The sequence below is a fragment of the Bactrocera latifrons genome, unplaced genomic scaffold (assembly GCF_001853355.1).
Source record: "Bactrocera latifrons isolate USDA-ARS-PBARC rearing strain unplaced genomic scaffold, ASM185335v1 scaffold_178, whole genome shotgun sequence".
Taxonomy (NCBI): domain Eukaryota; kingdom Metazoa; phylum Arthropoda; class Insecta; order Diptera; family Tephritidae; genus Bactrocera; species Bactrocera latifrons.
In genome coordinates, this window is record NW_017535274.1 from 166,977 (window position 1) to 192,535 (window position 25,559).

The 25,559-nt window shown below is 38.1% G+C and overlaps 1 protein-coding gene across 1 annotated transcript in view; it reads left to right on the top strand.

Annotated features, from left to right (window-relative positions):
• Positions 1–869: 869 nt before the first annotated feature.
• The window catches only part of LOC108967119 (protein still life, isoforms C/SIF type 2), a gene marked incomplete at its 3' end in the record, with an annotated part of 282,692 nt that continues 258,002 nt past the window's right edge, over positions 870–25,559 (top strand). Inside the window, 1 exon segment of the mRNA XM_018930366.1 lies at positions 870–3,818. Within this exon segment, the coding sequence (XP_018785911.1) occupies positions 870–3,818 (2,949 nt within the window).

Consider the following 25,559-nt stretch of genomic DNA (forward strand, 5'->3'; position numbering starts at 1 on the left):
ACAAAARCTATTAGAAAAATTAGCCAAGCCAACAATCGCAGGAGTGTAGACATTTCGCGCCAAGTAAGCAAAGCTTACCACCCGCCCCAACGGCAAGGACGCAGCCTTAACGCACACCTAACACACCAATTCCATAACTTGAATACAGTCAGCGCACACGCGCGTCTAACGCCAACGCCCGCACAGCAAACACAAATCAACCGCGCGTCATTGCCGTCACACTACCACGCCAACGCACCAGTAAYCAGCGCCTCCGCCCAACCAACATTAGCTTCAGCGCTCTGCCGTTTAAGGTGGCGCGACAGCAAATCCAACTATAACTCAACCTATACCGTGTCACCGCAAACCCAGCGGTGCGCGCCCACAAATACCCAACAAAGTCGCGCAGCGCTGATAAACGACCACAAGCATACACGTTCAGTAGCGCTTAGTGTACGCGCTGCCATACGAAAACCATACATAGAAACGCACAACACTACACTACGCCGCTGGACGTCGCTGGATATACGCGAGGCACAACACCGTCGACGTCGGGTCGCCTGTGCGTCGCCTGTGCTGAATAGCCGCTCATTCTGGCCGCCTCACATAACAGCGAAAGCGATAACAACAATTCTGTTAGCGGCAGTGGCAGCGATAAGAAGTCCTTCTCGTTGCATTGCTGTTGCGTGATAGTCGACATAACGCCAGTTTCACAGTCCGCGCGTTTGACATCGGCAACAACGGCCTCGGGAAGGGATGTAACCGCTGGCGGCAGCGGTGGTGGCGGTGGCGGCGGTGTACTCGGTGATGGTGTGTCACAGCTAGCGAGTAGTCTTTTCCGTTTTGGTAGCAAAAAACGCGGCGTCTGCATTTGTAATGCGCAGTGCCGAATGCAGTCGCTGGAACAGGCACAATTGGGTCAGCTGGACCCGGCGCTCAAGACACATCATGGCTCATTGGATCGCCTCTTGCAGCAGCAGGAAAAGCAGCTGCAATTAGCGCCACAACAACAACACCAACAATTACAACAACGACCCAGCGCCTCAGCCGTACATTCGATGGGCGGCGTCATTGATGGTGGCGGTTCAGGCGCGCTGCTCGGCTCTGCCGATTCGGATGGTGACGGCGATGATGAGAAGGAGCCTGAGTTGCCGCCGCGTCCACCCTCACGCATAAAATCGCAAACACACGTGCGTCACATAAAGGAGGAATTCGACCGCGGCGTGGAAGTGGAGAAGTTCTATCACCAAATCAATGGCGATATTTTTGAGATCACGCGGCGTGTGCGCGCACGTGATGAGGACACCATCGAACAAAAAGTRATCAAGCGTAAAGGTTCGGTGCGCTTACCACCGGAGCCACCGCCACGACAAGCTTCGGCTGCGGCGTCAGCAGCAGCAGGAGCGCCCCCGCAGGTTTATCGCGCGCATGGGCACGGTCATGTGCATCAGCATCATGTGCACCGTCATGGCGCGGAGAGTGGCAAACCGCAGTTGCCACCGCGCCGCCAGAAGAGCGCTGAGGAGGTGCCGGTCTCGAAGAGTACAACGCGCGCACCTGAAGAATTRGAATGGTTTGATCGTAAAGCGCAACAGAGACATTCGGCACGTTCGGCTGAAAGTGGTGCGGTGCGCGAAGAGACCATCGAGTGGTTGGCGCGTCAAAGAGGGCCGGTGCGTACGTCCTCTGGTCCTAGTGAGATTACCGTAATGAAGGATGAGGTGCCCGATTGGCTCTTAGAGCATTTGCCACGCAAACGTTCCATGGCCGAACGGCCAACTGAATCGAAGACGAGCGCTGCTTCCTATGCCAAGGCGCTGAAGGAGGAATTGGCTGAACTGCTGAAGAAGCCATTATCAAGACAGAGCTCTGCTCAACATAGCGAGTTTTCGTTGCTCAAAACCGACATTGTTGAGTGGCTAACGAAACTGCAAACGTCGTCACGCAGCTCGGCGCGTGAGGAAGCGCCACCGCCGAAAACGCGTCGCGCACATCATCGACGCAACGGCAGCGGCGATACGCAACGTTCGCATTCGCAGGAGGATGCCACTGTCGCACAACAGGCGGCGCGCAAGCGGCACTCGTTGGGTCACAGTGATCGCAGCGAGGAAGAGATGCTCGATTGGATTGCGTATCCGCTGAATAGGCTGCAATCGTTAGGCAAGMCACCGACAATGCAACAGGTGCCGACGATGGATCGACGTCAGCCATTCGTCGAGTTGCATCACAAGCCGTCAGTACCGACGCTGCAGTCACAGTTACACCAACAACCGCCTATATGTGCAGAACGCGAGCGGCGATCACATGAACGTTCGCGCGAACGTAAGCTGCGACATTCCGCTAGTGAAGTTGTGACTGCGCCCACCACCTCGGCCGCAGCGCAAAGCCAATTAGAGCGTTTGTATGCCAAACCGCACAAAGAACGTTATCAGTATGTGCCTAAGGATGCCAAGGATATAATGTTGCCTCCCAAGGAGAGCGCTATGACCACTGCCGCCAACAGCTCTACTGTACGCGAATCGAAGCGTGAACGTTCGCGTCGCCATCAAACACAACGTTCGGCTACCGTTTCMGACATGTCCGGTCATCACAACGGCGGCCTTAAACGCAAATCGTCATCGGCCGAACGTGCGCCGCGTTCGCCATCGCCTTGCAATGATCCCGCCTGTCGTTTGCTCCCCATTTGCACTGATCCCCACTGCCGTTTCCTCGAATGTCAAACAATAGAACGCGGCGCCGGCATGACAACAGTAACCACATCGGCGTCAACGATCAACCTCGCACGTCATCAACAAGTGGCGCGCGCACAAATGCACACAGTGCCTGCACACATAACGTCGGATGACACACCAACGCCGCCACCACCACCGCCTCCTACGTCACAACAACAGCAACAACAACAGATGCARCAATTCCAATCGGCACCACAGCGACGCCTCGTCATTTGCCACGAGTGTCGTTCGTGTGCKCCGTTACTCACCTGCCAGAATCGTAAATGCTTCAATGCCGCCAAATGCAACTCACTGCCCCGCAGCGCAGCGGATTTCAATCGACTGCGCACCACACTCGCTCAGCCGCCGACAACGCTCGACGACATCGAACCGGCGCCGGAGACGCCATCACCACAAATGCCCCGTCATCCCGGCATGCAATATCGCAGCAACTCTCAGCCGAATACGCTGCAACGTGGTGACTCAGCTGCCGCCTTATGGCAACAGGACGGCATGGGCGCGGTGGGGAGCGGTCCTATGCTGACTACCGGTATACCAACGCATACCATTTTGTCGAGCTCACAACCACCGCTGCCGCCTTCATCACTACACATCACGCACGCGGCCAATGGTCGTCACTACTATAACGGTCGCAACGGTAACGGTGTGTCACATTTGAATGGCACCAACGGTAAGCTTATGAAGTCCGCATCGGCGGCATCGTTAAATTCGCGTCGACGTCGTCACAAAACGGTGCATTTCGGTGAGAATTTRCTACGCGAAGTCTGTCAAAATCGTAAACTAATCAAAACTGAACAAGTTCCGTCCGGTTCGGCGCCGATGAAGGCCAACATCCAGATGCTGTACAATTTCGTTGAGGGTGTGTTGAGCGCGTGGGTGGACGACGACGAGGAACAGGTGCGTTCCGGTGCCGAATCAGAGCCCGAACAGGGCACAATGGCATTGAAACCGATTTACCGTTGTAATCGACTGCGCTATCAGTGCATCAAACGTATCGTCGAGGAGGCGGCAGAGCTGCATGGCACGCTGAAGTTGGGCAATTCGCGTTATCGCCACAGACATTGGCGCAGCACCGCCAAGCAATGCAACGAAATGTTTCTGCGAAAGGTAAGTTTAGAGTAATCAAATCAAAAAGAGTTGCCACATTTATCTAATTTAAAAAGTTTCTACATAAATTTAATAAATAGTATAATATTGGTGTAAAAATGCATTTCGGTAAAGTTTCAAACAAAAATATATTTAGAGAGTTGCCACCTGATTTTATATTAAAAAAAGTAAAACGCTTAAATTAAATTTTTTATAAATAATTACAGTTAAACATTTTGATATTACGAAAGTTCTTCACATTAAGAGAAACTAACATGACGTTGAAACCAAATAATAGCTATTTCAACTCACAAATAGTACACATGTGTTATTAGAAAATTATAACCTCGTAACCTTACCCCCTCAACGGAAGTACATAACAAAAGATGAATATATGAAAGCAACAAGTGGGTCGCCGAAGCTTAGATTTGATAGGTAACAAAAATTATTTTCTTTGAAATTCTTAAACGATAAAAATATTTTTCACAATCGATTTCGATATCATATATTTTTTCGTTATTAGTTTAATTTATTACCATACATATGTATTTTTGGGCAAGTAATCTAAACGATGTTCTTACAGTTTTTTTCGCGAATTTCAGTATATCTTTTTACTTTTTTTCGATAACTTATTTTGATTTTTTCACCTTTATTTGTTATAATATATTTATGTACGTACATATTTAAGACATTTCCTTTAAATTTTTAGTACAATTCCATAATTTGTTTCGTTAAGTGCAATTATCCTACCGATATCGATATTTTTTATTTCGATAAATATATAAAAATTTAATTAATCGATATTTTTTAAGGACAATACTGATTTTTGCATTTCGATAAAGTTATAAAAATATCACGTTAATTGTTAAAAATCCTATCGATAATTTGTATTTCGATAAGTTTAAMTTAAATTAATCGATAAATTTTAATAGATGTTTTCTTTAATACTCGGTAGCATCAAATATCTTACCGATACTTWTTATTTCGATAAATATATAAAAATTAAATTAATCGATATTTTTAGTGGCAATATCGWTTTTTGAATTTCGATAAAGTTATAAAAATATCACGTTAAATTTTTRAAAACCTATCGATAATTTGTATTTCGATGAGTTTGAATTAAATTAATAGATAAATTTGTATAAATATTTTAATTATCGCTGGCTGTAAATATCACATCGATACATTTAACTTTAATAAATATATAAGAATTAAATGAATAGGTCATTTTKATAGATATTTTTTTATTTCGATGAAATTATAAAAAATATCACATGGATTGTTAAAAATCTTATCGATAACTTTTTTTTAAATAAATTTAAATTGAATTAATCGGTAAATTTTAATAGATATTTGAATATACGATAGCTGCAAACATCATATYTATGATTTTAGTTTCGATAAATATAAGCATAAAATTAATCGATAATTTTATCGACACTTTTATAATCTATAAATGTTTTTCTATGAAAAACTTTGTATCGATAAATTGTATTTGTGTTTTTTTTTTTTGTTTTAAGTTTTCATCGATCATTCCTTAATCATAGATTCTAGACATTTTAAATCTTCTTTTCACTAACTCTTATAATATTTAATATATTAACAATTTCATTTATCAGCGTGTACCACCGGTGATAAGCATTACAAGTACTACAATGACAATATTTGCATATTCTCAATTACCAATTACAATATATCGYTTGTTGTTATTGTTGTTTATGCAAGCATTTTCTGAGAAAAATCAAACATCGCAACGCCACCCACAATGCACTCGAGTATCAAGCGTGATCAACGAAAAGATAATAAACATAAATAATTGCAAGTCGCATTAAATGCCTAATCCAATCCTTTGTCCTCCAAAATGCTGGAAATTTATACTCTATGGTGTAACATTAGGTCTTTTGTGCTAACTCCATGAATCAAATGGCATTTTTGCATACAAATATTCCACCGTTTGGCTTGAAATACAAATACAGCCGCATTAATCACTGCATACTATATTTTTTGTACATATGTATATTAAGGTGGTACTTGAAATTTGAAAAAACAAAAATTATTTATTTTTATTTTTTTTTCAAGATTTTTTCTTTTGAATAGTAATGCAATGAATAAAAATTTGTTGCAAATAAATTTTGATTTCGATTGGAATATGTTAGGGTATAGGCACAGCGCGTTCAAAGTTTGGTCTACTTTCAAGCTTCCAAATCATCATTAAAATTTCAAGGATATATTTTTGATTATATTATTCAATATAGTTGAATGAGCTGTTTTTGAGGAATTTTTTCTTTTTTTCATTATCAGTAACACCCTAATGTGCTCACATATAAACACAGCYGCTGTAATTGAAAAAGGCGCTATAATATCTRTAGATACATATTAACAATGGGCAATGAAATGTATACAAGCACACACATAAAAAATATAAGTGTGCATGTGTTAGTGTTTGCGCTTCCCAACGCCATTATAATTCGCATAGAAATTACTTAATCCATGAAATGACATGACAGGCCGCAACAGCAGYGCACAGCATAAAACACTGAAGCAAATTCACAAAAACAAAGCTTAAGTAAAGCAACAACAAAAATAGAAAAATAAAATAAAATGACAAACGCATGAGCAGCAACAATAACGGTGCGTGGCAAAGTGTGCAATAAAGGGAAAATATACCGAAAACAAATAAAAAAAATCGCATGCGACATTTATTGTTGTCACATTGCTTTTATTCATATTTTAGCGTATTTCCGCTTTGCCGACGCATTTGGGAATGTTGCTGCCATTGCCGCTGGCGTTTGGGGCTCTAGTTTTCTAGCGCTGCCGTTCAATGTTCCGCTTGTATAATTTCGCGTTTATGTGTGCGTGTGCGTGATGTGCGATTGCAGGGATTTCAAGCAGCATTTTTAACAAGCTACAGTCGTTTAAATAAGTGGTGGCAACTATTCATTTATATGGGCGTGTGTGTATGTATTTGCAAGCCAGTGTTCTTACCATATAACTTTTGTTTGTTGATTCGCTGGATTTTTTATGTAAGGCATGTGATTTTGTGGATTATGCAGCTCCCATTTGTTATGATTCTATATTCCAATTTTTTTTGTWTAACCACATTGGATTACCGTTATTGGTGTTGATTCAAACACGTAATTTGTGAAATTAGGCATCGGCTATATTAAAGAAATATTCATACATACACGTATGTATATTCAGGAGACGAATTATAAAATCATAATGCATACTTTGTAATATAAATCCAGGGGTTTTTAAGTTTTTCTTTTCCGTTGTTTTTTTCTTTTGGGATTTTTTTGTGTTTTGTTTTCTGTTTGTTTGGCGCCAATAGGAGATTCCAAGACAGAGCTTTCCCCAACTCGTCTTTCCAACGGAGTGAAGGTCTTCCTTTTCCTCTGCTTCTTTCGGTGCGAATTGTGTTGAATACCTTCAAAGCTTTCGTCCATTCGGACGACATTACCCAGCCAGCACAGCCACTGTCTCTTAATTCACTGTACTATGTCAATATCGCCGTATATCTCATACAGCTCATCGTTCTACCGAATGCGATAATCGCTGTTGCCAACGCGCAAAGAACCATAAATCTTTCGTGGAACTTTTGTCTCGAAAACTCGCAACGTCGACTCATCAGATATTGCCAACGCCGATGCCTCTGCACAATATAGCAGCATGGGGATAATGAGTGACTTGTAGAGTTTAGCCTCTGTTCGACGAGAGAGAACTTTACTACTCAATTGCCTACTCAGTCCAAAGTAGCACCTTGTTGGCAAGAGTTATTCTGCGTTGGCAAATGGAAAGAAATATTTATCATGAGCCTAATAGAGAATCTGGGCACTTAGATAACTGTGAGTGTGGTTACTCTGGAATCTTTGCACACTTTGATTTTATATCAAAATAACCGAACCTAGCATTGGCGGTAGTTTCTCTGTTCACCCATATTTTAGGGAGGCAGATCAGGGAAGGACTTGCTGCAGAGAAGGTCTTTCTTAAGAATGAATCAAAGTTTGCGGGGATGGTTAGTGTAGCAGTGCACTTTCCAAAACTATCCATCAGTTCTAGTTTTCTCACGACGTYAACGTCTACCAAGCGGAAGTAGATGCAATGAACCTAGCAAACAGTATATCTACTGCTTCGGAACGCAGTTTCTTTTAAAGTGGTGACTATCCGTACCGATAGTGGGGCAGTGATATTAGCCTGGCTGGGGCTGACTGTGCGCKTAGATATAGTGAAATAATGTCCTTMTYTCYAGCATCGAGTTACTCCATAATTAGACTAGTTTGAAGCAGTATTACWGGAAACTGCAGGACTGATGAACTTGTAGGACTGGTAGGACAGTCTTAATAACTGCGGAGTGRAAGCAGGAAGGAAATCAGTTAACTTCTTACTGATTGTTAATTTTTACTGAAGCTTAGTTAGTTTCTTACGTTTCACTACTGGATTTTTGGAATTCAAGCCWRTTCAGCAAGCGTTRATCAACTACTAGCAACTGTGCAGTCAAAAGGTCCTTCTGGCAACAAGGTAAATCGTAAGRGGTTTAATGAACTCATCACTTTTATCATAGTTCACCTTTCAATGATGTTAAGAACTCTAACTGGCGACTGTTGGATATGGATTCATGCGGTCAGATTGAACGTTGTAGCGAATTTCAGCTGCTTCAGCTGTTTGGAAGAACTCAACACAACACTTGCACAACAAATATTCCGCCTTTGTCAGATCAAAGCAAAAACATCTAAATTCTCATACTTTTAGACATCCAAGTGAAATATCTAATAGCAGCAGTTTTTCTTTTGGCTTAACAAAAGACTGTTCATATTAGTCATCTGGCCTAATCTGTCATTTTCGAGCTAATCTCAAAATACAACACTCATATAAACTCTTGTTCGAAGAGTAAAAAGTTCCCAACCACGTTGAATTTCTGGAGAGTCTCTACCGAGTTGCGTGGTCTGGCGTTGTTCTAATAGCATAAAATTCCTCACGTATTGGTAAAAGCTAGTCGCTTTAGTTCCTTCAGACGGTTCAATAGGTGGTACCGATTCGAATTAAAAGTTTGAGGGACCGGCTTATGGTAGATTATTCCCCCCCACTCCCACAAAACACATAGCRCAGACTGTTAGTTCTGGCTTGGCCACCGTTTGCGGCGGCTCATCTTCAATTCGGTCTCAACTATTTTCAGTGGTTGTTGTTGTAAGTGACTCATTTTCGTAAATAGATCGATTTTCTTGCGATTGCGTAAGAAATTGCAGATAAGACTTTAGCTCATAAGTTTTTTTTTGTTTTTTTGCGCTTACTAATTGTAGCATTCTCAGATCGAGCTTGGTTTTTTTTTTTTGTATCCAGAGATGCCTAACTCAATTTCATAGAAAACTCAGTTCGAGCTTATGAAAGCTTTATGTCATATTTAACTTGAGTTTATGTGAAATTCAACTCGATTTTATGAAAGACTGAACTCAATTTTATGGAAAATTTAACTCGCGTTTATGAGAGGCTCAAGTTTATTTTAAACTTAACTGGAGTTTATGTGAAACTCAGTCCTATTTTATGAGAGACTTAATTCAATTTCATGGGCAACTCAACTCGATTTTATAGAAAAGTCAACTTGAGTTTTTCGAAAACTTAACTCGAGTTTATGRGAAAATCAACTTGAGTTTATGTCAAACATTACACGAGTTTTATGAAGCTCAACTCGATTCAATGAGAGACTAAACACAATTTCTCGGAAAACATAACTCGAGGTTATAGACACTTAAACTCGAGTTTGTGGCAACCTCAACTCAAATTTCTCATTGAGCTGCTAAGGAAACTCTGACTATAATAGTTAACTCCTTAAAGCAGTCAAATCGTGTCTAATTGCAGAGTTGTATTTCGATAAACACTAAAAGAGTATGGTTTACGACCAGTGAGAAGATAGTTAAAAATTAAACTCTATATGTAAACTGTCAGAACCGCAGAAGCTATATTTTCAGCACTGACGTTAAGTTTTCCAGCAAGCAGGGTTGTATTTTCATAAACTCAAAAAGCAGTGTTTAAGAAAATTAAGAGGGAAAGCATTTTTTGTGGGCTAAATTGGATGTTTGAGAGTAGTGTTTAAGGTTAAACTCTAATTTTCTTACTAAACTTGAGTTTATGGCTCATACATGTGCGGTGTTCCTTAAAGATTCGATAAAAGTTTACACAGCTTTTTTATGGATTTTTTTGAARGCTATAAACTTTAATTGAAACCATGTTAAAATAATTTTTCCATACATATACACAAATGTATAATTACACCAAAATTTAGTTCCCAAGCTCTTAACTCCAAACTCTAAATTTCTGTGCAAAAAAAAAAAAAAAAAAAAAATCCAGTAACGAACTTCAACTCGAATTAAATAAACGGTAATAAGTTATGGCCATCACAGACTACGAGCGTTGCCAAAATTTGGCCGCAAAACTAATCAAAATAATCACAGTTAAATGCTACATAAATTCTGCGAGTGGCTAAAACACAGACAGAGAAATTGTACACACTAGAAGGCGATGGTTGGTGGAGGAACGGAAAAGAGCCGAAAATTGAACAAAACAGCCACAAGCCAACGAAGCGCCAACTGGCCATAGTGAAGGGGAAGGATAACTGTAAGATAATGGGAGAGAAAGAGGAAGAAAGGGATGGAGAGCGGAGAGTGGAGAGTGGACGGCGCGTTTCAGCAAACTTCATATATTACAGCTTTGCCTACTTCTGGGCGCACTTACCAGCATATGTTTCACACGCCAAGCAGGCGTTTTATGAAATTTCAAGTTTTTCGAGCAACTATTAAGCGCACACGCACACACATATGTGTGTAAATATTTATTATATAAATAGCGCCACACACACACATACACACACGCGCTAACACGCACATACATAAATAAATGGGTGACAGCGTAAGCGCTGTGAATGTGGTTGTGCTCTAATGACTTTTGGCAACATTGCGCCAAAGCGATCAGATTCAGCACAAAGTACTGCAATAAACACATACATAGTTATGTACACACAACAAATGGATGAGTAACGCGTTCTCAAATTTCTACGTCTGTCCATCAGTCAGCGCATACATAAAGGCGCGTCGACGACGACGCGGCCAAAGAGGCCAAGTGAGGGCAATTTGGAAAGTTAAGTGCAACCACACCCATTTCGGGGCATGAGCTCGTAACGCTGCAACACACATAARCRCGCGCTTGTATAGCWATGATGTATCGCTTATGTATGTATGTGTGTGTGTGYGCGCGCCTGCCGCCCAGYCGCTTAACCTCAGCACGCTGTGCGGCTAAAATTTAAAACATTTCAGCCAAGATTTATGGTTTGCAGCATCTCAAGAGCAGAAGCTGTACTACAACAACGACAGCCGGGGCAACTTCAAACCAGCACAACAACAACAGCAGCAAGAAGCGCGTACGAAAATCACACAGCATCCTTGTAGCGACGCAATTGTGTCATGCGGTGCGGCGTGGCACGGCAGCCGTTGTTGCAATGCAATTCTATGCTTTTCCGCCATTTTCCAAAGAAAATTGCACACTTTTGTTTCGCTCGACGTCAAAGTGAATGTATTCGCTACGCAACAACAACAAGAGCGGCATTGGCGTTCGTGCGGTCGAAGAGAGTGCGCGCCACAAAGGCGCTGAGGCCACCGGAAACCACAATAACGATTACGCTCGACGCTGTCGCTATCGCTTATGCTGATGTTGTTGATGCGCCGCGCTGTGCTGTGCGGCGTGACGTTGGCGTTGCCGCTGGCTTTGGCTTTGGCTGCCTTTCAAATTGAAACTGATGGTTGGCGGCTGTTAGCGMGTCGCCGCGGCCAAATACAATGTGCATTTCGAATTGTTTCAAATGTCTTTAGAAATATTTCGAATGCATGGGAAATGGGTGTGTTCAAAAGAATAATGAAAAATGAGACGAAGCAAAAACGCCACCGTAATAATAGTGAAATTGTATATCGAACGCTTGCTGTCAGGCAATGTGACACATAATGGCCATTGACGTCTTAAAGCGACACAATTATTTCTCGAGTGCTTGAAAATTGCTGGGCGGTTTTTRTTGTGGAGATTTAAACGTAATATTCTACAAAGTTTCGAATATTCCTAAAATACCATAATCGATCTCTGTCTCTCATGTCGATGGCTGTGTCTCAAAATATGCCGCAAACGCTACTAAATATATGCTCATAAATACCTTGAATATTTATTATAGAGTATCAACCTAATATGCGGCTAACATTATGTCGAATTCAGAAAAAAAAACAAAAAAAATTTAAAAAAAATTATTGCAGCGTCAACCTGCTGTCAATTGCTATTGTTTTGACATTTCACACCACCTAGATTGACAAGCAACTAAATTTGACTATGATTTTTCAACTAAGTTGCCAACTTAACTCGCTTGACTGAGTTCCCAACTTAATTTCAAATTTATAAATTGCTGTMCAATTGAAATGACAAGTATTTTCACTGAATTGACAATAACTGTCATTGAATTTGATGTGGTCGAGATTTCAAAAAATTAAGAAAAATACTTCACCATTACAAAGATAATTAACAAAAATATATATGTATCTGCGAAATATTTAATAATAATTATTTTTTTTTTATCTCTTTCAGGTGAGTTTTTCTACAATTTATGAAAGATGATATATGTATGTACGCTATTTGAGGGTAAGTTTTTCCAAGTTATTAGCCAAAAAGTGCGCATATCAAGGAAACAGACACCAAAACAATTGTCGAATTATTCCTTCAATTATGTATTGTATGTATTTAAGGTCCATTGAGTTGCTATAAAAATTATGGATCACCACAGTCTTGTAGCAATCTCATAACCTTAGAGCWACGAATTTTCAGTGGCTCCCGATCTTGATTAGTTTAGACTGGTGAGCTTAGGTTAAAAATATGCGGATGCTGTTGCAAACGTCAACAAAGATCTCACTTGAACAGTCAAAAGTGCCAGTTGTTGTGATACTTAAAGCTTCTATGCGAGTATAATAATCATAAAAACCCTAATAAAACTCTCGATAAAGCACTTTGAACGTACCACAAATTTCTTGAGGCGGTTCATAACAATAAAGACTATCACTCCGGATTCGCTGAAAGAACAACTTTCGAGATATTTCAACCTCATTTTAGYAAAAGCTKGACAYTTATCGTTCTGTCARCCTGATCCTGYGGGCGTGTGTCGCCAGCAGACAGTRAYCAGYTCCTATTTCAATCATGTTCGTCTCTTCCAYGCCAATAGGAAGCTTKTGTACTTCTGATGTACAGTTTTGCRCATTCCTTTACAGTTTTGTACCCAGGTAGCTCGTTTCATCGGGTTTTGATTTTCTTTWCGATGCTTCTGTCGAAATCGTTGTATAGACAATGCATTTTTCACAAGTRAGTRAAGTTGCTTGCTTCTGGCAACACTTTCCATTGCTGGTCTGCTTCCCAAGMCACTTYTGYCCGATATACTGTAGGAGGTTACTGCCATGAATGCTGCTTGRAGGATGTTGACTCTGCATCTTTTGCAATAGCAAAGAGCTCAGCTTGAAATATACTGCAGTGGTCTAGTAACTAAAAAGGTTGCCTTATGCCAAACTCTGGACAGTATATTCCCGCAACATTGCTCAGGTAAAACTTGTTGTACTGATGTTGTATTTTGAAAAACACTAGAGTCATCTGGTAGCCTAAAGCTAAGTTCTTCAAAGAGTCTTTGCAGCAAACTCCATGAAAATTGAAGTYACCTAATTTTTAAGTTGAAGTATTGCCCACACATTGTGAGAAGAAAATTGCCTTCACAAATTTTATGAACTTGCAAATCATTTACTGTTGCTTTCTACGTTTGAAATAGTCCTTTAAAACACATAATTTTCCTAAAAGTGCATTTCTTTTACCTTACGCCTTACTGTGATTGCCATTAAACACTTTAACGCCTTTAATACTCAAACAGCTAGTGAGATAGACGCCAAAGTAGAACATCCAAAGAAAATTACTTCACTTTCTTCCCGTTACGTTTACATAACTGTGCCACCGCAACCACTTTTAGCCGCATTATATACATATGTATGTGTGTGTATGTGTATCTCAGCATATAAATTATAATTGGTTGCAATGCCAAAGTAAATATATTAATGCGCCGAGGCAATTAAAAGCATTGGCTTGAGTATTGAAAATTGTAAAAATCGAAGCGGAAACCACAACCGTGAATTAAACAGAAATAAAGCTTCGCTGTAAGCAAGCGAAAAGAAATAAATATGTAGAACAAAGCGAAGCGGCTGCTCTATATGCGTACAACGGTCAGTAAAATATATTTACATACAGACATGCACACACGCAGAATTTTTGCTTATAAAAGGCGAAGACTTCGACCGCTGTCTGACATTTATTATTGTAGCGACAGTGAATTCGGAAGGGAAGTGACAACGACAAGACATGCAATAAAATACAAGCACACGTACTCACACAAACACACACAGACAAATTCATATGGAGGAGCCAAGTAAGCAGAGATGAAAGTAAACTGCGTTTGCGGTACGACAGGCTTAATTTATGATTTTACGATATTAGGGTGGGACGGCTTGCGTGAGAAAAAAATGTAAGATGTTATATACACTTGCAAGTCAGAAATAATTAATTTTTCYCAATTTTTTATAAGATAATATATTTTGATTTTTAATAAATAAATAAAAAATTCAATGGAATTTTAAAACAGGCTATTGAAAAACACAAAAATTTTGGATTCCATTCATCCCATAACCGAACTAAACACTTAAGCTTCACAYAAACCGAACTTATATGATACTAAAGCTCAACTAAAGAATTTTTGCTAAACAGTAAACAAAAAAAATTAGTTTGTTTAAAACTGAAACGAAATATAATAAAACTTAACAAAATTTTGACGCATACTTACGAAAAACTTAAGTATTTATTGATAAAAAATTTTTTCCACAATTCTTTAAACGGAATATTCTAAGTTTATTATTTCAAGTGAAAAGTTAAGCTAAACTTGGTTTGTACTTACACAAAACTTAAGTTCAACTTTTGTAAAAAAAAAAAATTATAAATGCTTCTGTACAACTTCAACTTTAAAACGGTTATATTGTCTTATAGAGCTGAATACTTAAGCTATATTTACTTTAAACTTATGCAAAGCTTAAGATAAACTTCAGTAATTTGCATTTGATACTAATATTTCATCGAGTTTTCACAGTAGAAAAAATTGTATACTTAAGCGAAAACTTAAATTAAACTCAGCGCAAACTTACCAAAAACTTAAATCCAACTTAACAATTTAAAAAATCAGATTTTTTCACATTTTTGTAATCGTAGTATTCTAATATTATTTTTTGATGTGAAAAGTTTAGTTAAACTTGATGTTTATTTAAAAAAACTTAAGTTAAATAAATAACAAAGTTTTAAAAGAAAAATGTGCAAATATTTGTATACCATTTAACTTTGAGACAGTATTCTTGCCTTATAGAGCTCAATACTTAAGCCATACTTACCTTTTACTTATGTAAAACTTAAGATAAATTTCAGAAATTTACATTTAGTTATAATCATAATAAATTATCAAGCTTTCACAACCGAAAATATATATACTTAAGCAAAAACTTAAGTCAAACTTTGCCACGTTTAAAGCCAAACTTAAGTTAAATGCTATATTTACCTTATCCTTTGTAAAACTTAAGATAAACTTCAGTAATTTGCATTTAAAATAATACTACGAAAAAACTTTACTCAAACTTAACCTCGTCTTAAGCAAAATTTAAGTTAAACGMTTGTAAATAAAAATATATGTTAATTATAATATATTTATAACTGCAAAGCGATAATCTTACTTTTGGCGTTGAACACTTAACTTCTGCTTAAGCAAAACTTAAGTTAAAATTACCGCACTGCAATATATACAAAACTGTGTYATTTTAAATTCAACCACATGCAAATATCATTTTAATCACATAAAAAAATAAAGACGACTTACGCAAGACTTAAGTGCAACTTAAGTTCACTACATCAAACGCGAAAAAATAATGCAGTAACGCAAATTAGTTTAAAACTTAAATATCTCTATATCATAATTTTTATTTTCATGTGTGCACACCCTAATGCATATTCATTAAATTGTAGACGACTTTCGTTGACAATTCGATTCGTTCATTTTACGCGACAACAAACGACTGCTCCGCTGCAGTCCACAYACCCAATGTATGTATGTGTTTGTGTAAAGGATAGGAGCCTTTACATATTTATGTATGTGTTTTCATCAATTTCGTAATCAAATGGGAGCAATAAAATTGCCGTAAATCAAAGCAAAGCGAACTGCTGAATTTGGCTTAATTTGTTTGACAGCTGTAAAGCACTTCCGCGACTCACCTGCCACGAGCTGCGTTAATATGAAATTTAAAAAGTTAATTATATCGAACAAAGCAGATAATTTGGGAGGGAACTTAGGCAAACAAATGCAAGTAAAGATTGGTATGTAAGAGGTTTGCTTTAGGGAAATGAAAAGACTTTGAAGAACGGATATTAATAGTTGAGAATTTAATTATTTTTGAGTATGTGGAATAAAGGAGGGCAGAAAAACGGCATTGAGGAAATCACATTTCAAAGTTTATTATGAAATTAAAATAAACGCTGCTACTTAATCGAGAAAACTGCAGACCCAGGCATCCTGTAGGAAGACTACTAGTCATGGACTTAGTAACTGAACTCCAACTGGTATCGAAAAGGACCGAAAAGGAGTGTTAATTATATACAAATTAATCTCCAATTCAAAATGTCCATAATTTATTTGTTKGGCAACTCMTTGCCTTTGCTAATATTYATATTGTGSCACATATYATTTATTTATTTATAGAATGTCTCKCATTTACAAASAACATTTCATCAAACACAAATTCGCCTTTGTTAAATACTCAACACAGCGCTTTATTATTCATAGTTATGGCACCTCCGTATTTTTCCAACAATTCAAAAGACACATTTTACTTTCGTCGTTGCTCAATTTGAATTCAAATTAATTCGATTATTACTCCCATCATCCTCCTTTGCTGACTGACGTGCTTGTGCTTTTCGTTTAACTCAAAATTGAATTTATGCATAGTGTTTGAGTRCATGTGTGTATKTTAACACTGTTCATATGCCTCATTGAATTAGTGATGATTTTTGATTTGTTGTTATTTGCAAATGAAGTAATGGTACAAGTGCACTGTACTGTAACATTTATTGCTTGAGGCAAATAACAAGTGAAATAATATTTTCATAGCTCAAGAAATGACTATGCGGTAATACATGCACATGTATGGGTGCACATGCACTAAAATATATAATACTCGTATTTATAAAATATATGGCAATACGTTTTTAGTCTACCAAATTTTCACTAGATCATTTAAGGAAAATTGTTGAAAATTTTTTTCCAAAGTTAGAACAGGACAGGTCTGAACTTTACGACGAGAGATGGTTTTCCTCGGTTAAAAAACAGCCTTTTTCAACAATATTTTCTCGTATAAAAAATTAAATATATGCATTTTTTATTGTTACAAAMATACACYATTYRCAAAKAGAAATTGCGAAATKTTTGGAAAAAAATATTTTCAACTCGGCCWTTGCAGCGCCATTTCTGGTGACTCCTAGGAAAAAAGATGCGTATTTTATTTAAAACCTTAGAACTTGGATGACGAAAAACACTGAAAAGAGGACTTTTGGCAAACATTTTTACAAAAAAAAAAAAAAAATTCAGTGAAATTTCGCATTATTTTTTTTTTTTTTTTTTTTTCGTCCCAGTTTAATTGAAAAAAAAATCCTGCGTCCAAGTTCTTAAGAATTATATTCGGGATACACCTATGTGCAATTTCATCAAGTTGGGTTGAGTGGTTATCAAGAAATCTTGCCAACCAACTTCCAGAAGACAGTTTCGAGAAAAACGCATTTAAAGACGGTGCACTTAGCCTCGCCATCTTAGAAAGCACAAGTTCTCACGGCTGTATCTCCGAAACTATTACTCGCAACAAATTGAAAAATGAGGACAACATTTTAGAGGTAATAATTTAAATTGTCTTATTAAATTATAATAAGACAGTAAAAAACAAAAACGATTTTTTGAAACCCATAAAGACTTTAAGGTGGCTGCTTTCAAAATAGTTTTTAACTGGTACTACAACATAAGCCCGGGCATTGTCAGTTTGAAAACTTATAGAAAATAAATTATTTTCGGCAAACRCTTTCTTCAGTCTGATGASTTGCTGTTGGTAGCGTTCCCCAYTAATGRTTTCAACCGAGCTTAGAAACTTAAAGTACAACGCGCCCTTATAACAAAATGCAGATCACGACCTTGGCATCACGCATATTCGGCTTTGCCGTGTATTTGGCTGGTTGGCCAGGATTCACATACGATTTTTTGCGTTTGGGGCTTTCGTAATTTACCCCTACTTATTAGCAGTTACAATCCGTTGTCGAGTTTTTTTGTAGTGTTCAAGTAACCTTTCTGAAATGCGAAGTTCTACAATATCGCCTAGCTTCAATGTCATCTAGTTTTCTTGCTTTTGATTCTATCTAGTTGCGATAAGTCTCGAAATGGCTTTTTGAGTGACTCCCAAAGGTTCTATGTTTGTYTCTATATGTATTTATTTATTTTAATGTATTTTTTGGTTATTTTAGTAGTTAGTACCAGAAACGAATTCAACAAATCAGAGTTCAACAAATCGATTTAGTCGCTATTAATTTATAAATAACCTTACTTTTCGCCATTCATATAAAYGCTATTCAGAGATAGTCSCTTTTACACAAAACACCAAAAAGTRTTGCCTACATTTAGGCTGGTATTCAGGAARCGTGAACGAACATTTTTTTTACGGTGCAAAGGTATAGAAAAAGTAGAACTTTTACTATTGGAGAAATAAATAATATTTCGTTTTCWACTTCWAAACTAAAAGTGRTCATCGAAGAACMAATATAATCRCTTTTTGTTACTGAATATAGTAAGCCTCGTATATTACGTATACGCCCTGGTCACTTAAATTTTTCAAACATACTTTTATAACCATCTTATTCTAGCTTTTTAGACAAAATGGAAACCATTTACACTWATTTCCATTTTCCTTTCGAACGAATAAACGTAGAAAAATATTCTGAAAGAAGATCACACAATCATAACTGATAAAATTTCTATTTACCTCAAAAGAAACCTGTTTTCACAAATAAGCACTCTAAGCTCACTCGCTCCCATGTCACTCGGGTGTATTTAAAGTTTGAATTTTCCTTATCTATGTAATTTTAGTTTAGGCCAATCTAAAACTATTTGATTCACTCGATTCGAAAGCTATGTTACGTATACGCCATGTTCTACTGTTCCGTAGTTCTACGCATCTTATTTCTACAGTTTTTGAGATATGAATCTGAAATTTTGCATATGTGCAGTTCTCTCTAATAAGCTACTCGNTATGAATCTGAAATTTTGCATATGTGCAGTTCTCTCTAATAAGCTACTCGCGCGTTAGAACCGCCGATATTGAACCACTATAGCATATAGTGTWTGGCGATAGCTGGCCGATCAAAATCAAAGYYTTATATGGAAAAMTTTTTTATTTGAATAAAAATATCTTCACAAAATTTGGCACAAATTATTGAAAGAAGCAGTAGTGTAATCTCCGAARAAATTATTCAGATCGGGCTACTATAGCATATAGCCGCCATACAAACTGGACGATCAAAATCAATTTAAAGATCTTTTATACCGCTTTATGCTCAAATAAATACAACTGTTAAGAATATTATAGCTTTATTGAAGCCGTAGCTAACTTTTTGTTTWTACATGCTACAAAACAAAAGCTATTTATACCAACCATATTAAAAATAACTTAATGACAGYGCGATTAATTTGAAGACACAAACAAGCTGTGTGCTGTTCCTTACATTTCTGTATTCTCACCACAAATTTAGTCTGCTTTAAGGCGCTTGTCAGCTGTCACTTTTACAAATCACTCTAACTGCGGTACATTCTTCACTTTACAAAAGCGCTCTTAAACATTTGTCTTAACCTACTCTCCCTGCTAGTCGGCCTTCCAGCGATCACTTAGGCTGTCACACGCTTTCATACCTGCGGATAACCGCTGGCGTGTGTGTGTAAATGTGTGCCGCTGGCATCAACGTGTAATCAACGCCTAACACCTGCGTGTGACAATCGAACCTGCTGTATGTGTCAAAGAGAATTCAACTTAGAGACACGTACACGCGCTCACTTGCGGCTATAACGTCGAATTTGTTGGTAAATTCAAATGATGAGCCTTTGCTGTGTCTATATAGGTGTTTGTGTAGTGAAATTTACATTAATAAAAATGGAAGACAAATGACATCATTTGTGACGCAAAGCAATTCACAGTGACATATGCATGCGCGCATGCATGTGTGTGTTTACATCCAAAGACAAGTTCTTAAAATATATGAAAGACATTATGCCGACTTGTCTGCATAAAATCAATAAATGCAAATAATAATAGTATGAGGCGRCGGCCTAGCGACGAAAGTGTGACATCGCAGGCAGCAATTCGCCGCTTTCCTTTTGCTATTCATTTGCCAGTGCCATAAATTGACGCATATTTAGGCATTAAGACACCTAYACATACAAATGTATATAATTGCAGTGTGGGAAGGCGAAATTCAAGGATGAAATAAATTACCTAGAAATTTTTCGACATTAATTTGAGTACTCTTTTCAACGAGCATAATGATGAGCAATACTCTACAAATAACGGGATAAGGTGTTGATAAAAAGCAGTCCTATTTATTATATTAATTCAAATGAATCATTACAGCCACGATTTGTGTTCATATATTTCTCGCCTGTGTTTTCATAATTAACAGAGAGGAAACAGTGCCTTTGAACAGTCTTTAACCAAATCAGCGGCTGCCGATCTCTTGAGCATCATTCAATTCAACCGAAGAACTTAAAAAAAAAAACACAGAACCTTCAAACTTAATGAGGAATATTTATTATCATTCGAAAAATATTCTTTGGCACTTACTTTGTGAAGGTTATCTGCAATTTAAGTCCAATTTAAGATGACACGTTCAAGCATTTCGACGGGTAATTGGAGAATATTGGAGAATGACACACGTGATGCTTTGCTTCAAGGTCTGAATTGAAGCGGAATTGTCCGCATAGACTTTATACTTTACATTTGCCCATAGGAAAAGGTCTAACGGTGCGATATCGCACGCTTTTGGCGGTCAATTGACCGGCTCAAAACGTGAAATTATCTGCTCACCAAAGTCTTCTCTCAATGAGATCTTGACTGATACAATGTGTGGGAAGTGACGCCGTCTTGTTGACGATATACATAAATAGTCGGTTATCATGGCGTGATAACGGTCGCCATTGACTGCCACCGTCATCACATCTAAAGTTATAACATTTTCTCAACTTTCTGAAAATTTTTGGATTTCATTCCAAAAGAGCTAGGCCATCTTGGCAGCCAAAAATTAATCAGGCCAGTCCAGGTTTCACATATATCACTTTATACGTTTAGGGTAAATGTTGTATGAGTATATTTTATCGAAAAAAATTTAATATAAAAAATATTCTTGTCAATAAAAAGAAAGGATATCATAATTATCCTTTGAAAATTTTAATTTTTATGTCCTTGAAATGCAAAAAAGTACAAAATTATGGCATATAAAAGCTCTTATGTAAAAAAAATACTTTCGAAAATTGTTCAAGGCTTAAAATTTTCAAAGGATATATTGCAAAAAAGTGGTTATTTACACATTTTGTATTTAATGCTCTTTAATTTATAGTAGAAAATACAAATTGAGCTGCCTCCTGCTACATGAAAATCACGGTCTCACAATGAAATCACTTCCTGCATTTGATTTTTGTATTTTTTACCAAACAAATGAAGCGTACTTAATGTAACGCGATTATTACTTTTTTGGCTGTAAATGCCTCGAAGCAAGGAGGAAATATTCTACAGCAGATAGACTAGCATCTTACAGAGACCTTAATGAGGCGAAAACGCCAGAATTGTTTACCATTTTTGGAATGAGCAAACAGAYACGCTTATAAAAGACAGGAAGTGTAAGAGCGTAATTGAGCATAAAAATACAAAAAGGTCTACAAAATATGACAAGAAATCTACACAAGTTATTAATAAAATGGTAAGCTTGCGAAACATACGCACACGTGCATACAACAATTCACATTTTCATAAAGAGTGTAAGCAAACAACTTGGTGGTAAACAAAACCATAAAAATAATCATGTTTTTTCAAGCAAACATTCGCACAAACATATATGCATTTTCAAATATACRCATGTATAAGTATGCATCATACATTTGTTTGTATGTATGTGTTTAACGCCTAATTCTTATATAATCTTAAGTCCTTTTGTGCTTTAGATAAGTGGCGGTCATTATGCGTACACGGCAAGCTCTCACTCAACTGCGAAAGGCGCTAAGCCACACCCACACGCACAGACACTAAAGGCACTTATGTCTTTTTAGGTATACAWGTATATGTGTGTGGTTTCATATTTTGTCTTAGACTGCGGTGTTATCTGCAATAGTGAGCGATTTATCTTCATCAATTTAAGTTGGGATGCCAAAACAACTCGCTGGCTTTGCTTTATTGTCTCCTCAGACAACTGGAAAGGTAACGACGATGTGTGGGAGTATCAGGTGTAAGCATATATTTGTATGTGATTGTACCTGTAATACAAATATACAATACTACAACGCTGTAAGAGGCAAAGTGAAGACTTAGCTATTTAATACTTATGTCTTTTATTATAATAGAAAACCAAAATAAAGTACTTTTGAATAATTTTGAATTATTGCCACTGCCATCATTTATAGCTGATAAGTTTTTTCACCTTTCATGAAGTGCTTTGAGCTTAGCAGTATTTTGTCTTCTGAATGTATGAAATTTATTGCTATAAAATTGCTCAACCCTTCTGTTTTGTTGATRGAAAGTGAAGAGAGATCYACACTATTCGAKGACACAACTGCSGKCCAACGACTAGATTGTCTCTTGCATGCAGATGTTTCTACGAATTTCTCAATTGCGTCTACTCCAATGCCCAATACTTCTATAATGTTTTTGTTATAATGCAAAGTGTTCAGTACAGTAGCCATTTTATACTCTTTAGGAATGTATTGAACAATGGTGTCTYGTCCATCGAATGTCATATTATTATTCAATAAAAGTAGTGGCGAACCTMGAGTCGAAAAATATTTATCTGCCGTTATATTGCGTCCTTCATAACCACTAGATCCGACACTACCACTTGGCCTGGGTTTCGCCGCAGTTGAGCAGCTGCTTAATTTTTTTTTTCAAATATATTTGAAAACTTAGACAAAATTCTTAAGCATATCCGCAGATATCCATGCCTTTATCTAGAATTTACTTGGCATTTAATTAAGAATGCTCATCTGCCTCTTAAAGGAATTAAACGCTTTCAAGTCAGCTACCTATTTCTTGTATAAATCCCTGATTGTAKAAAGGTTAGCGTACATTCTRTGAGCTCTGCGATTGTCTCTGTTAACGAACCTTAGCGCACACGACTTATTTCCAAAACCAAAGTAAGTGACATTACTGCGCGAAATATTGGTCGACAATGAACGTTGGCCCAAACACTGCGAAGGCTTGCAATCGATATACGTCTGTAATTGTATAAATCAATCTATTTTTTTATTTGCGTTGTAAAGCACCTATCAAGTGATTCTTTTCTATTTTCATATTCGATGAACTGCAACCCGGGTGTGTCATCGAATCACATTTTCTGTTCTTGCTATAGTGCCATTGGTTGTCATCGGATCTGTTTACCACTCAATCTCCTTGTCCTTTGAAAAGTACATAACAATATTACTTACATCAGCTTCAGCAATACTTTCTTCTTCATCTCCAGCAATGTGTTCAACAGAAGATTGGCCATCTGGCAATTTTTTCGATATATTCTCAAATTCCTCAACATCTCTATACTCAACAATGTTCACGTCATCCATTAATGTCTGCTGTATTTGGCTTTCTATCAAACGATAAGTCCTCTGAATGAGTTAATAGTCCATTCAAATTATATAGAAATAGACAYCAATACAATCAAAGTACTCACGGATCGGTTTAAAGAATACATCTACAATGTCTGTCTTCTTATATAAAAATTAATTGGCGRAAATTCCGTGAAACTTTATTTAAATATTTCACCATTGTCTTGGAAAAAAAACCTTTGCTATGTCCATGATTCGTGCTCTTCCACTGTCTCCTTCGCGCAGGGGCAACTCAGTTATTTTGTGGGGCCCCACCGCAATGTACGTTTCTAGCCCCATCATCCAGGACGCTGCCGCAGAGCGGGCTAGTTCGACGGCCAGATCATTGCCGCACATATAAGATGTTGTGCTCTTCTGCTGTCTTTTTGACACCAACAAGACGATTTTGATGTGTTGTTTCTTTAACTTTTTCGAAGATATCATCGAAACAAAACATAACAGTTCAGACCTTTATCCATTGAAACCTCCGGGCAGAGAAAGTGAAACGAAATATTTATAAATAGTGAATGGTTTCTGCAGAAGCTGCCACAACTCAATTTTTATATGCGATATTTTTTCCTCGCTCTGGTAACACTGATAGCGGTAAAAGGCATAAATGTGCCAGCACTTTCTAAAACTTTCCACTGCCGTGACCACCCAAGAGGCTTGCAAGCCGCAGGGCTACACGTCAGCCACTGCAGCGCTGACACYGTTGGCGGCCACTTCCGCTTCAAGTCCAAACCAAACGCCGCCAATCAGTTCGGTTCAATGCAGTGCGATGCATTATTTACTTTGAAGCTTCATTATTTCGCTGACTGTTGAACGCTTCCGTTGCACGTCAAGCTGTGCAGAAAGCGGAAGCGGCAGCGGCAGCGGCAGCGAGTGTAAACTGCAGAGCGAAAAAGAGAGAGARAGAGGGAGGGAGCGTGAGCAATTGCAAGAGTTTGAAAGTTTGCTCGGGCAAACACGCCCACAACAACAGCAAAAAGAAACACAAAACTTTATTGCGCTGCAGTCATATTTGAAACTTTGAATTGCACGGAAACGGAAATGAAAATATTACATAATATCCGCTGATTTGCAAATGTGGCGACAGCAACACAATTTCGATGACTGCATTAACTTCCTGCATGATTTCGAGGTTATTTGTGGGAGACTGCGGGAAACAAAAATGGGAGGTTTTTTTTATTATTTTTTTCTTTATTTTATTATTTTAGTTAACTAAGAATTTTAACTACCAAAAAATTAACCCAAAAAAAAAATTGCAAAAAAGCTGCATTTGCCTTTAGGATGTATTTCGCTCCATTGGCTGTGGATTTCCCCAGTCACCTTCATCACATCAGTGGCAACAGTTCGCAAACAATCAGCAACAACACCCACACATATACCCCCGAGTTGCCGCCAAAGCCAATAAAATGTCATAACAAGCAGCAACATGGCGTCGCCTTTTGTCAACTGTCCGCAGCTAGTTAACAATTTTTCAATTTAGGGACACATCCATTTTCCAGCGCCAGGTTTTTGGCGACACTCAACAGCTAATTTCGTTCMAAAATTAAGTTAACACACACACACCCACACATATGCACTTGATTTTTAAATGTCGAACGATGGCACCCACGGCGCCCAGCCGTTACTACTTAGGTATGCGCGTGTGTGTGTGTGTTAGTTTCGTGCTGAACGACAAAGTTGCCAACTTCAATAAAGGAAAAGTTTATCGGACAGCAGCCACGAAGTTTTTTGGCAGCACAACAATAGCTGCC